This window comes from Mustela nigripes, chromosome 2, assembly GCF_022355385.1.
Source record: "Mustela nigripes isolate SB6536 chromosome 2, MUSNIG.SB6536, whole genome shotgun sequence".
Lineage (NCBI taxonomy): Eukaryota > Metazoa > Chordata > Mammalia > Carnivora > Mustelidae > Mustela > Mustela nigripes.
Window position 1 is genome coordinate 25,787,191 of NC_081558.1, and position 13,623 is coordinate 25,800,813.

The 13,623-nt window shown below is 39.3% G+C and overlaps 1 protein-coding gene across 1 annotated transcript in view; it reads right to left on the bottom strand.

Moving 5' to 3' along the window:
• Positions 1-13,623, bottom strand: part of DNAH12 (dynein axonemal heavy chain 12) — a 209,709-nt gene that overhangs the window by 15,018 nt on the left and 181,068 nt on the right. Inside the window, exons 60-64 of the mRNA XM_059387847.1 lie at positions 11,969-12,127; positions 11,700-11,844; positions 2,269-2,419; positions 1,803-2,056; positions 1,253-1,393 (exon numbers count right to left, since the gene is read on the bottom strand). Of these exons, the coding sequence (XP_059243830.1) occupies positions 1,253-1,393; positions 1,803-2,056; positions 2,269-2,419; positions 11,700-11,844; positions 11,969-12,127 (850 nt within the window). The remainder of the gene's footprint in view (positions 1-1,252; positions 1,394-1,802; positions 2,057-2,268; positions 2,420-11,699; positions 11,845-11,968; positions 12,128-13,623) is intronic.

Sequence of the window (13,623 nt, forward strand, 5' to 3'; positions counted from 1 at the left end):
TTTGCCTATATTTTCCACGTATTTTCACCCAATGGGGTCCTTAAGGAGATCACAATCCCTCCACATTTTTGGTCATGCTTGTAGGCCAAAAATGCACCTGTTATATCAGAGAAATATTGAGATTTCTTGCAGAAGCTCAAACTCTCAATGGGAATCAGACACTGTACTACCTTCTCCATTTTATTAAGCTCTCTTTCTAGCTAACCCACCAAATATCCTACTTTTCTCCTAGAATTTCAAATAAAATATTGCTTTTAGAATTAGGGGAACACGGAAGGTATCATTAAACAGAAACTAGCTGGCTTCCAAAGAATTCAATTCTTTATTTCTTTTTCTAGCTCAAATAGGCAAGTATGATCAATGGCATTGGGGTGAAGGCAAGGAATGAATTTCCTTTAGTGTTGATGTTTCCTTCCATGTGAAGAGACCTCAGTGTAACACTTCTAGATTTTCTCTATCCTTGTATTCACTGCAGGAGAAGGGAATAATCTATCTGGTTGATTAATTTTGGAAAAGTTAACCAGATATGCTTTGCTCAGCTTTTCCATCTTAGAAGCCAGCTTTCCTTAGGGAAGAAAGTTTTCCTCTGTTCCTGAGGGTGGATCAATCTGCTTAATTCTATTCCGTGATATGAACCCTATTTGTTCACAGACATCAACTATATCTCCCAACCTAGTCTATATCAGTAACTAAAGTTATAATCTGGTTCACTTTTGTTTACACTTTTGGTAAGAATGCCAGCAAGGAAAAATGAGTGCTATTTATTTATTAGGATTCCTAAGTCCCATGTACCATGTACAAACGGTTTTACTTGAGTGCACTGAAAAGCAAGATTAATATGTCAAAATGGTATTGCTAGGATTTAAGTTCCATGAAGCTAGATTTGGGGGGAGGTGGCCTATTTTATTCTCACTGCTTTATATCTAGTACCCAGCAGAGTACCAAACACACATTTTGTTGAAAGAATGAATACATGATATGAAAACAGATTGCTACTCTTGGGTCTTTGTCAAACTTGTTATTGGATTTTGGTTTACAAACTAAGGCATTCAGTCAGTCAACAGATACCTATTCGACTGTCTTCTCTGCAAGAAGCAGAGCACACACTGCTGGGAAGAAAATGATGAACAATATAAGTATAATATCTGCCTTCTTAGAAAATGCCTGAATGTTAACATTCTTAAATATTTATATTCCCAGATATTTCTCACTGTAAGAGCACATTTCAAAAGCTCCAGAGGCTGAACATTACCAGTTCCTTTCCCGGGCATCCACTGAAAAACTGAGCATCAGAAATTGGATCAGAGAGATAAGATTGAAGGAGATTTAGCCGAAGACCCGTGGGAGGTTCATTAGTCATTTTCACTCCGTTCTGTAGGATGGTTACTGGGAACTAAGACAGAATAAACAGAGCATTACTCAAGAGATGAAGATTGAGTCCTAAAAATGCATATACTAGTGGGTTAAAAATAGGTACAAAGGACTCCAGAAATATTTTTAAGACCTGTTAAGGTGTAGCGTTTATAATTTTTTTTTTTTTTTTTGACAGAGAGAGAGAGACCACAGTAGGCAGAGAGGCAGGTAGAGATAGAGGGGGAAGCAGGCTTCCCACTGAGCAGAGAGCCGGTCGGTCGTGGGGCTAGATCCCAGGACCCTGGGATCATGACCTGAGCTAAAGGCAGAGGCTTTAACCCACTGAGCCACCCAGGCACCCCAAGGTGTAGCATTTAAATGTTGATTAAGATACACAACGTAAGAGAAAACTGAATAAATATACTGAACTTCATACAAAGTAAACGTACTTTCGGAGATGGATAACTTGTGAGCCAAAGCCTAAAGGATGAGTTACAGACTTCAGGGGTAAAATCTTCACATATTTTTTCCAACATGGGCATCCAGGAGACTGCAAGGTGACAGTTCTGTAGGCACACCCAAGTTCCTTCTTCTGTTGCTGCTTTGATCATTTTTGCTGCAATTGGTCCTTGTCCTTGTCCCAGGGAAATAGCTTGAAATTTATTTCCAGACATAGCTTTATCATTTGCAAATTTCAGCAGGCCTAAGAGAGCACAAAATACCAGTTTCAGTGCTTGCTCTAAAATCATAAAGCATGCCTTACTTTTCAGTGTGCGGGTACTTCCCTGGAAGGTTCCAGTTACTTTTCCTTATACATCTCAGGTTTACTAAGTGATCTGCAGTCCTATAAGGGATGGCCATGGAGCAAGATGGTTTACTTATAGTTTCTTCAAAGTGTGCAGTAGGCAGACTTACTAGCCATAGGATCCGCTCCCGGAGACAGCACAAAAATTAAAGGGATGGTACAGTTTGAGTCCAAGTAACTCTTTGTCAGATCAAATGGTGGAGGCTCCACAAATTTCTTCCCCAGTTTGTCGGTTACGTAATTTGTAATAGCCGGAGTTATCTGTTAAAGAGAGAAACAATATGCCCTTTAGAGTGATTTTCATTTCACGTAACAATGGTGGTGATTACTGAAAACTGACAGAGAGTACAGTTTGAGTCTAATGGTCCGGAAAAGCATGCTGCATATCAGAGACAAAGTGCGAATTTCTCTAATACGTAAGAAGCGTCCATAAACCGATAGAACCAAACTAACAATCCAAAGGAAAAATGGGCAGAGATGATGAACAATTTATAGATAATGATTTATAGAATCCATTTATAAAAATGTAAAACACCCGAAAAGATGCTCAACCTCATTCAGTAGAGCAGAAATGCAAACTGTCTCCCTGTTTGTCTTCTCTTGGTGATACAACCCCAAGTTTTCTCAACTTTTCTTGTACTCAAATGTGGCTGCATGACTAAGTTTTGGCCAGAGGGATGCAAGTAGAAGTTATACATGGAGCTTTCAAAAGGTATTTTTAAAAATATTTTATTCATTTATTTGACAGACAGAAATCACAAGCAGGCAGAGAGATAGGCAGAGAGTGGGGTGGGGGGGGCAGGAAGCCCCTCTCTGCCAAGCAGAGAGCCCAATGTGGGGCTCGATCCCAGCAGCCCGGGATCACAACCCGAGCAGAAGGCAGCAGCTTTAACCCACTGAGCCACCCAGGTGCCCCTCAAAAGGTATTTTTATAAGGAAGCTATTTGCCTTCAGTACTCTCTTTTGCTCTTCAACAGATGTGGTATTCATGAGCCAGCTTCAATCTCACTGATGAGGACCACACTCTAGGGGACTTTCCTAGCATGAGAGAAAGAATGTGAATGTCTGGGTGATCTCAGAAACAGCTACCTGCCAGTTCTCAGGTATTTGCTCTGGGCTCTTAGGCCGAGAATTCACTTTTATTTTACTTAGATTACTTTATTTTGGGTCTCTTTGTTACAGCAGCTTAGTCTTACCCTAATAATCATAATTTTAAAAAACACAAATGATAACTATACTTAGATACCATTTTTCCCGTATCAGATGGTTAGGTAAAGGGACAAGGAGAGTGTCTGTGTATTGACGACCCCCCTAGAGGGTTTCTTTCACAGCACGCTGAAACATGTTAGCTCAAAAGCCCACTGGCACTAAACTCAAACTTTTGCACATTCGATCGTTGTAAACATAGCCCAAAGAAGCAGATGGTTAGCCACTGGCAGCCTGCCTACTTTGCACCCAACATCTGCTAGCTATCGATAAGTCCCAGGGCATAAAGACCCCAAACCAGTGCAGCCTTTCAGAGGTCCAATCCAGTGACTCCAAACCATAGTGCTGCTGAGAGACATCCCCAAGACACTGTCCCTTCTCTCTTCTCCCAAGGGAGCTCCCTTTAGAGTTATGGGATCCCCAACCCGCAATCCCAGCATCTGGAGATTCCTGCTGTGAGGGACTTCTCTCTTGCCAGCATGTAAACTCTTTAAGCATTATCCTGCGTACTCCTGTGCGCCCATTACCACCTTGTGTCCATGCCTTGCTCTGCCCCCATAAGTCCCCAAATTCCTCAACCCGCCTGTACAGATTAACAAAGATCCGAAAGTTTAGATCTGTGTGGAAAAAAACTATGGGTTAAACAGATATTCTCATACACTGCTGAGGAAAAGTAATCTGGTATAAATTTCATGAAGGCCAATTTGGCAATATCTGTAAAATTACAAATGGGCAAATCCACTGATTCAGCAATTTTATTCCCAGGACTTTATTCTGAGAGAATAAAGTTGCATATGTGAGAAATGACTTTTGAATAAGATTATTTATTGCAACATTTTTATAGGGGATAATATATACATATTGTAAAGGTCCATCAATAGGAAACGGTTAAAGAAATTGTGGCGTACTCAATTGCAAAAAAAAAAAAAAAAGAGAGAGAAAGCTCTTTATAAACAGGGGAATAAGCAACATGCAAAACAGTGGATGCAACCATTTGTGTTAAAAATAAATGGAAAAAAGAATTTATGCGTATGCATATTTCTAAGTGCATAAAAGGGTAACAAGAAGCAGATAACATGAGTTGCCTGAGGGAAAGGATACTGAGAGCCTGGGAGATGCAGATCGGAGGTCCACTTTTCTCTGTATTCACGTATTCAAAACAGTTCTGAACCACAGGAATGTGTTACTTATTTATAAATTACATTAAAATGAATTTTTTAAAAAATATTTTATTTATTTATTTGACAGACAGAGATCACAAGTAGGCAGAGAGGCAGGCAGAGAGGGAGGAGGAAGCAGGCTCCCCGCTGAGCAGAGAGCCCGATGAGGGGCTCGATCCCAGGACCCTGAGACCATGACCTGAGCTGAAGGCAGAGGCTTTAACCCACTGAGCCACCCAGGCGCCCCTAAAATGAATTTGAAGCAAAATAATGATCCCCATCAACATTAGCAGCAGAAAGTAAGTACGAAGAGGTATTCGATATCACATTCTAAATGCTAAACACCTTTCTAAAGTGAAGCTGTAGGAATTCAGTGAAGGGAGGAGAGATCAAGACAGGCTTCTGTGGTCCTGGCAGAGATGGGTCTGCATTGTATGGAATAGGTGGGAAGGAAGGATGGAGTCTTCTGTAGGAGAAATTTTGTGTGGTTGTGAGCAATTCTGTAGTTTTAAACAGTGGAAATTTACAGAAGTTTCAAGATAAGAATGGAATTGTGAAAAGAGGTATGATTAGCCAAGGTAACAAGACTGCCAAGCTGTACTTCTGTCCTTAGACTATAGGTAGTGAAAGGACACTGAAGAGTTTTCAAAAAAGGAGCTCACAAAGATATAACAGACTTACTTTCTTTAGTAACTTCACATGAGCAATGATGAAATCTTTTTTTTTTTTTAAACCATTAACACCATGTAGAGTTTCTATCTAGCACAGATCTTTGATGGAAATTTTAAGGAAGAGGAGACAGAGGACACAGAGACCTTACCTCTATTGCTCTATGCACAGACCAGGGCAATGTTCCCTGAGATGATGTAACTGAAATCAAGTAAGAGAATTTTCTGTAGAAAAAGTACCTTGTTTCAGTAACTTAATATAAGAAAAATTTATAAGACTCTTGTATAAGATTTTGACCCTTCATGGAAGATATTCTAGAGAAGAAATTATGGTGACTTGAACACACCTGGTGATAAGCTTTGTGATGGTTAATTTTAGGTGTCAGCTTTGCTAGAACAGAATACCCAGATATTTGGTCAAATCCTAGTCTGGATGTTGCTAAAAAGATATCTTAAAGATGAGATCAACGTTTAAATCAGTAGACTTTGAGTTAAGTGCATTACTCTCCATAATGGAAGTGGGTTTCATTCAATCAGTTGAAGGCCTTAAGAGAAAAAAAAGACCTCCACTGAACAAGAGGAAATTCTGCCAGTCCCCTGCCTTTGGACTTGAGCTGCAATATGACCTCTTCCCTGGGTCTCCAGGCTGCAGATTTTAGACTTGCCAACCTCCACAATCACATGAGCCAGTTCCTGTAAATCTCTATCTTACCAATCCTATTGGTTCAGTTTCTCTGAAGAATCCTTACAAGCAGAGGCTTAGGTTGAACTTAGTTTAATTCAATTCAATTCAATTCAGCTCAATTCACAACATTTACTGAGATGTCGTACTATCTTCCAGGCACTGCTTTAAGTCCTGGAGATACTGAGCAAAAGAAGACAGGGGTTCTGATCTCCAGAAGCTCGGAGCACAGTGGGAGATGCTAACAAACAAGCAGACAATTATTGCACATTACAGTATGGTAAGGGCTGTAATGTTTAAGCAGACTTCCAAGCATGGCAGACTAGGCAATAACTCCATACTTGGCATTGAAACGTTTCCATTGCCATCAGGGAACCACTCTATGAAGTGCAAATTAGGCGAGTATTTCCCAGATGCAGAGTTAATCATTGCTAAGTTTACAATGAACAAAGGAGGCTATGGTGATAAAATAATGAATACAGCATTGTTTTGGCTTTAAAGGGATTTACTGTTTAGTGAAAGAAACATATATATATACACACAACTGTCAGGTAGAAAAAAATGAGGTAAGTTTTAACAATGCACAAAGGTCTCTAAGACTTAAAATAGGAAGAAATACTCAGGAGTCTAATAATTATGTAAGCCTCTGTTTGCATCTACTCAGAGGGTAAATGAAGCATTAGATGATGCTCCTTGGGAAGCTTTACTAAAAAGAAAATGTTAAAAAAAAAAAAAAAAGGAAAGAAAGAAGGGAATACTGCAATTACTTTCACCACTTTCATTGTATACATGGAGCTCAGAAAGAGGAAGTGACTCTCTCAAGGTTTAAACTACATGTATGAAAATAGTTTTTGGTTTTCTGCTTGAAATTTTTTCTTTTGGGTAACTGGGTGATGGGCATTAAGGAGGGCTTGTGATTTCATGAGCACTGGATGTTATACACAATGAATGAATCATTGAACATGACATCAAAAACTAATGATACACTCTATGTTGGCTAATGGAGATTAAATTTAAAAAATATGGGGGTGCCTGGGTGGCTCAGAGGGTTAAGCCGATGCCTTCGGCTCAGGTCATGATCTCAGGGTTCTGGGATCGAGTCCCACATCGGGCTCTCTGCTCAGCGGGGAGACTGCTTCCCTTCCTCTCTCTCTGCCTGCCTCTCTGCCTACTTGTGATCTCTGTCTGTCAAATAAATAAATAAAATCTTAAAAAAATATATATATATATGTATTTATAAATTGGAATGCATCTCCTAATGAGATGAAATAGGATCTAACTTGTCATATGCATTTAATGAAAGAGAAAGGTGTATTTGGCTGAAAATTAACCAGCTCAGTAACTAGAATAATATTATTCTTGTTAATAGGAAGTAAAAAAGATTAAATATTTTATATGGTAAAATAAAATAAGCATTAGCTATCAAAAAATAAATTTCTGGGCGTCTGGGTGGCTCAGTGGGTTAAGCCTCTGCCTTCTGCTCAGGTCATGATCTCAGGGTTCTGAGATAGGGGCCTGCATTGGGCTCTTTGCTTAGCAGGGAGCCTACTTCTCCCTCTCTCTCTGCTTGCCTTTCTGCATACTTATGATCTCTCTCTCTCTCTCTGTCAAATAAATAAATAAAATCTTAAGAAAAAAATTTCTTCTTTTGTAACACCATAATCACCTTCCCTGAAGGTGTGAAAATCAGTATCAGCCTGTTTATTTCACCTAGAGAAAGATTTTTCTATCTGCTGTCCATCTGTATGTCTTCTTCAGAAAAATGCCTATTTGTGTCTTCTGTCCATTTTAATTAATTTATTTATTTTAAAAGATTTTATTTATTTATTTGACAGACAGAGGTCACAAGTAGGCAGAGAGGCAGGCAGAGAGAGAGAGAGAGAGGGGGGAGGAAGCAGGCTCCCTGCGGAGCAGAGAGCCCAATGCGGGGCTCAATCCTAGGACCCTGGGATCATGACCTGAGCTGAAGGCAGAGGCTTTAACCCACTGAGCCACTCAGGCGCCCCATCTTCTGTCCATTTTTAAACTGGATTATTATTGTTTTTTGGGTGTTCAGTTTTATAAGTTCACTCTGGAAAACAGCATGGGGTTTCCTCAAGAAGTTAGAAATAGAGCTACCCTATGATCCAGCAATTGCACTACTAGGTATTTACCCTAAGGATCCAGACCTAGTGATTCGAAGGGATACATGCACCCTAATGTTTATAGCAGCATTATCAACAACAGCCAAATTATGGAAAGAGCCCAAGTGTCCATCATCTACTGAATGGATAGAGAAGATGTAGTATTTATCTACAATGGAATATTACTCGGCCATAAAAAGAATGAAATCTTGCCATCTGTAATGACATGGATGATGCCAGAGAGTACCATGCTAAGGGAAATAAGTCAGAGAAAGACAAATACGATATGATTTTGGTCATATGTGGAATTTGAGAAACAAGACAGATGAGCATAGGGGTAAAAAAGGAGAGGCAGATCAGGAAACAGACTCTTAACTATAGAAAACAAACTATAGAAAAGGGTTACTGGAGGGAAGGTGAGGGGTGGAATGGGTTAAATAAGTGAGGGGGATTAAGGAGGGAATTGTGATGAGCACTGGGTATAGTATGTAGGTGTGATTCACTAAATTCTACACATGAATCTAATATTATACTGTATGTTAACTTACTGGAATTTAAATAAAAACTTGGAAGAAGAAAAAAAAAGATTTTTGTTGCATGTGTATACTAACAAAACTGTGACCTGTGTTAAGATTTTCTACCATCTTTTACTGCTAACCAATATGACCTCTTCTGCTAAAAGGGCCCAGATTTACACTCTCACATAAACAACTAAAAATGGACAAAATTTAAAAAACAACCATTTTCAAACACTGGGCAATTCAGACAACAGGTGCTACCAGACTTTGATCTCTATGAAAAGAGGAAACACACAAGATGAGATCTATTGTCCCTTTAGCTTTCTTCTGGGAGGTACATTCCAGCCTGTGGAATAGGAAAAGTGGTTGAAAGCAGAGCAACACAGTGTTGCTAACTTGGGAAGACAGAAATCAGAGTTCAAGGTGGGAGGCCAATAGAAGTTGCAGAGTTCAAAGTAGAAGGGAACTACCTGAGAAGATCTACAGAGCTACCAGAGTTCATGCAAACCTGGGAATTATTCAAGTTTGCAATAGCCACAGTGGAAAGCCTTTGGTGATCACTTGGGGCATTCAGTAAAGCACCCACAAGGGTCATGCTTTATTAGTGGAGCTAAACAATCCATTGAGTAAAGGCTGTCCTGCATTTGTGCTAACAAATATTAAAATAATCTTTGAAAGGAACAATCTGAAGCTAAATAATGTAACTATGTAGCCAAAAGGATTGGTAACATTTTTCTACAGAGGGCTAGATAGTAAAAACTCTAGGTATTGTGGACCACATACAATTTCTGCTGCATATTCTTTTTCTTCTTTTTTAAAAACAACTCTTTAAAATACAAGCACCATTATCAACTCATGGGCTGGAGGAAATAAGTCATGGGCTGGATCTGGCCCATAAGTGTTGTTTGCTGACAAGTGAACTAGCAGAATAAAACTCAACAATCTTTAAAAGAACAAAATCAAATTATCAACAATGTCTGGCATCTAATCGAACATTACTGGGCAGGCCAAGAAACAAGAATATACAATCTATAACCAAGAGTAAAATCAGTAAATAGAAACAGATCTAGAAATTATGGAATTAGCAGTCAGTTTAAAAACGGTTGTTGTAACTGTGTTCAAATATTTAAAGAAAACATGAACAGAATGAAAAAAATATATAATATCTAAGAAAGAACCAACTGAGCTTTTTTTTTTTTAAAAAAATGATTTTACTTATTTATTTGACAGAGAGAGAGAGAGCACAAGCAGCAGGAACAGCAGGCAGAAGGAAAGGGAGAAGCAGACTCCCTGCTGAGCAAGGAGCCCAATGTGGGACTCAATCCCAGGACCTTAGGATCATGACCTGAGCTGAAGGCAGATGCTTAACCAACTGAGCCACCCAGGCATTCCTCAAATGAACTTTCTGTTAGTGAAATATATGATAAGTGAAACAAAAAAATTTTTTTAAAGATTTATTTATTTGAGAGAGAAGGACAGAGAGCACACCTTAGTGCTTGTAAGCAAGGGGAAAGGCAGAGGGAGAGGTAGAGAAAGAATCTCAAGAAGACTGCCGACTGAATGAGGAGTCCAAAGCAGGGCTTGGTCCCACAACCCTGAGACCACAGCCTGAGCCAAAACCCAGTTGGATGCTTAACTGCTGGAGCCACCCAGGAGCCCCTGAAGCAAAAAAATTACCTGGATAGGAACAATAGCAGATTAGACACTATAAAAGAAGAATAAGAAAACTTAAAGATAACAATAGAAACTATACAAGCTGAAGCACAGTGATAGAAAAAGTTTTAAAAATAATTAACAGAGCAATCATCTATGATATAATACCATGCAGTCTAATGTATATTTATTTGGAATCATAGGGTTAAGTGGAAAAAAGTATTTGAAGAAGGGGCACCTGTATGGCTCTGTTACTTAAGCCTCAGTCTTGGTTCTGGCTCAGGTCATGACCTCAAGGTCATCAGATCGAGCCCTGTGCCGAAAGCTCCATGCTCAGTATGGAGTCTGCTTGAGATTGTCTCCCTCTCCGGCTGCCCCTCCCCAACGCAAATAAATACATAAAATCTTTTTTAAAAAGTATTTGAAGAAATCATGACCAAAATTTTTCTCAAGTTGAGGAAAACTATATGCCTACAAATCCAAGGAGCTCAATGAACCTGTTTAAGTATCTAGAATGAGGATCAAAGAATGAAATAACAATAACTTTTAATCTAAAACGACTTATTTTTTAAAAAAATTTGAGTATAGGGGCACCTGGGTAGCTCAGTGGGTTAAATTTCTGCCTTCGGCTCAGGTGAAGATCTCAGAGTCCTGGGATTCCCGCTCTCTGCTCAGCGGGAAGCCTGTTTTCCCCTCTCTACCTTTCTCTCTGCCTACTTGTGATCTCTCTATTAAATAAGTAAATAAAAATCTTTAAAAAATTTTTTGAGGCTCGTTTGTTGGGTCCATGGCCAAAGGAGTGAGACTGATACAAAGCGAAGGTCAAGCAAAGCTTTATTTCGTGTCAAGCATCAAGAATCAAACTGACTGGCCAGATCTGTCTCTTGCAAAGAGGCGACCTCTCTCTTCTTTACAGACTAGCTTTTAAGGGCAAAGGCCATATGGTTGGGCCTGGCCATGCACAGGTGACCAATGAGATTGTAACACAGAGAAAGCTGCACAGTCCTGCTAGGTCACACATAAGTGACCAATTGAATTACAGTTTACCCTATAGTAGATATTTGAACTAGCCTATCGCCTTGGTCAGAATTGGCTCCCAAAGGGCACCCAAAGGGTGGGGCCCATACTCCTTGGTAGCTAGGGAGACAGTATGCGCCCCCATTGATTAGATACCTCCACCTGGCCTGACCCAACTTTGTATTTGGGCTTTGTTACCTGGGACTGGTTTCCGGGACTTGTTTTTAAGTAAGTTCCCTGAAGGGGGAGGGGCAAGGGCAGGATGGGGCTGCTCTGGCTAAATAGGTCCTTACACATTGACATATATTGTTACTTTAGTGTCAGGTGTACAACTTAGATTTAATACGTTTATGCATTATGCTATGTTCACCACAAGCGTAGCTACCATCTGTCCCATTACATCGCTTTCACAATATCATTGACTGTATTCCTTATGTTGTGCCTTTAATTTCCGGGATTTATTCTTACGTGGCAAATTAACTGGATTCCAAATAGAACACATTTGTCTTTTTACCTTATCAGGCCTTAAGCACCGAAGAATTATTATTTTCTGTAGTTCATTTAGTTTTTCATTCATTGGTACTGGAAATTTAGCATTGTGTGGCTCTTTACTGTCATAAATTTTCTGCCATTCAGTTATATGTTCACAAAAATGTTCCCTAATGGAAAAAAAATGTCTAATAATTATTTCATTGGAAAATAATTTAAAAAGAGATTGTTAAACAATAAGTTTACAAATTTAGCTACCCTTATTCATTGTGGTCATCAAGTTTAAACAATTACCTGAGTTCTTTGAAGGCAGGAAATTCACTCGCACGACAAATTTCCTCCCAGCTTTTATCCTGTAACCAAGTTGGATCAGGATTTTTCTCAGCACTCTTAAGACTCACTCCTCCAGTTAAAAGAAACATCAGTTCCTGGTATTCAATCTCTTTCTTTGCCCTGTAAAACCAAAATAAAGATTGCTGTAAATTGCTGATTTTTAAAATTGAATGAAATCAATTTCTGCTTCTATAGCCTTGATAAAATAATCAGAACTGAATTACTCTACTGCTATAAACAATTGGAAAACTAGATGAAGTGAATGAAACAACTGTTTTTAGAAATTATACAATAGCCAGGGCAACAGTGTGGTCCCTGAAAAAGGAGACAATTAAAGTGATCTCTCGGATTGCCTTAGACATCCATCGGGAGGCACTTTCCAGACTACAAAACAAAATCAAAACTTGATAGTATTGTTCAGTTGAATAAACAGAGAGCAGAGTTAAGGAAAGCTGAGGTGGCAGAATTTGTGGGTAGAGTACCAGAGAGGATGGAGATGCTTGGAAAAGAGGTCCAGTAATATGGATAGGTACCATCTTGATTTTATTGCTAAATGCTAAGTCATATATGAATAGGGTAAACTATGGGAGAGGAGGCAAAGACTATCTGGGGAGCTGTACACTGAGCAGCTACCAGAGCTTACTCAAAACTTGGAGACAGGAGTTCTTGCCAAGTAGAGTTCAATCTTCTTTGAACACTGGAGGAATTCAGAGGCAACATCAGAGGGATCATGCCTTAGTAGCATAGCTAACCTAGCCTTAGAATAAAGCCTATTCTAAAAATACCAAAAGAAAGCTTAAAACAAGCCTTGAAAACATCAAACTAATCCAGTAATTTAAGTATGTGCAGAGGTAAAGTCTAATGCTCTTTAAAAGAATAAACAAACAAACCCAGCATTTATCCATGTAAAATTTACAGTATCTATAACCCAGAGGAAAAAAAATCAGTCAATAGATAGATATAGAGGTAACACAACAGAAAGAGGAATGTTAGAAGAGCTATTACAAATATGCTGAAGGAGTTAAAGCAAAATGAACATAAGGAATAGAGAAACAGCAGAGAAAATAACCAAATGCAACTTCTAGAGATAAAAAGTATGAAATCTAAAAGAAAAATTTACTGATTTCTGTCCAGATGTGGAGAAAATGAAAGGATTCATTTCCAGTAGATACACAGTATAAGAAAGGTTAAAGGAAGTCTCAGGTAGATGGAATTTGAATAAACACAAAAGAACAAAGACTACCAAAAACGGTAACTTTATAGGTAAACATAAAAGGCTTTTCTCCTATTATTTAAGACTCTTTCAAAGATTACTATTTAGAGGCACGTGGGTGGATCAGACAGTTAAGTGTCTGCCTTCAGCTCAGGTCATGATCCCAGGGCTCCCTGCTCCCTGGGGAGCCTGCTTCTCCCTGTCCCTCTGCTTGCCACTCCCCCTGCTTGTATTCTCCCTGTCAAACAAATAAATAAATTCTTTAAAAAAAAATAAGAGAGGGACGCCTGGGTGGCTCAGTTGGTTAAGCAGCTGCCTTCGGCTCAGGTCATGATCCCAGCCTCCTGGGATCCAGTCCCACATCGGGCTCCTTGCTCCGCAGGGAGCCTGCTTCTCCCTCTGA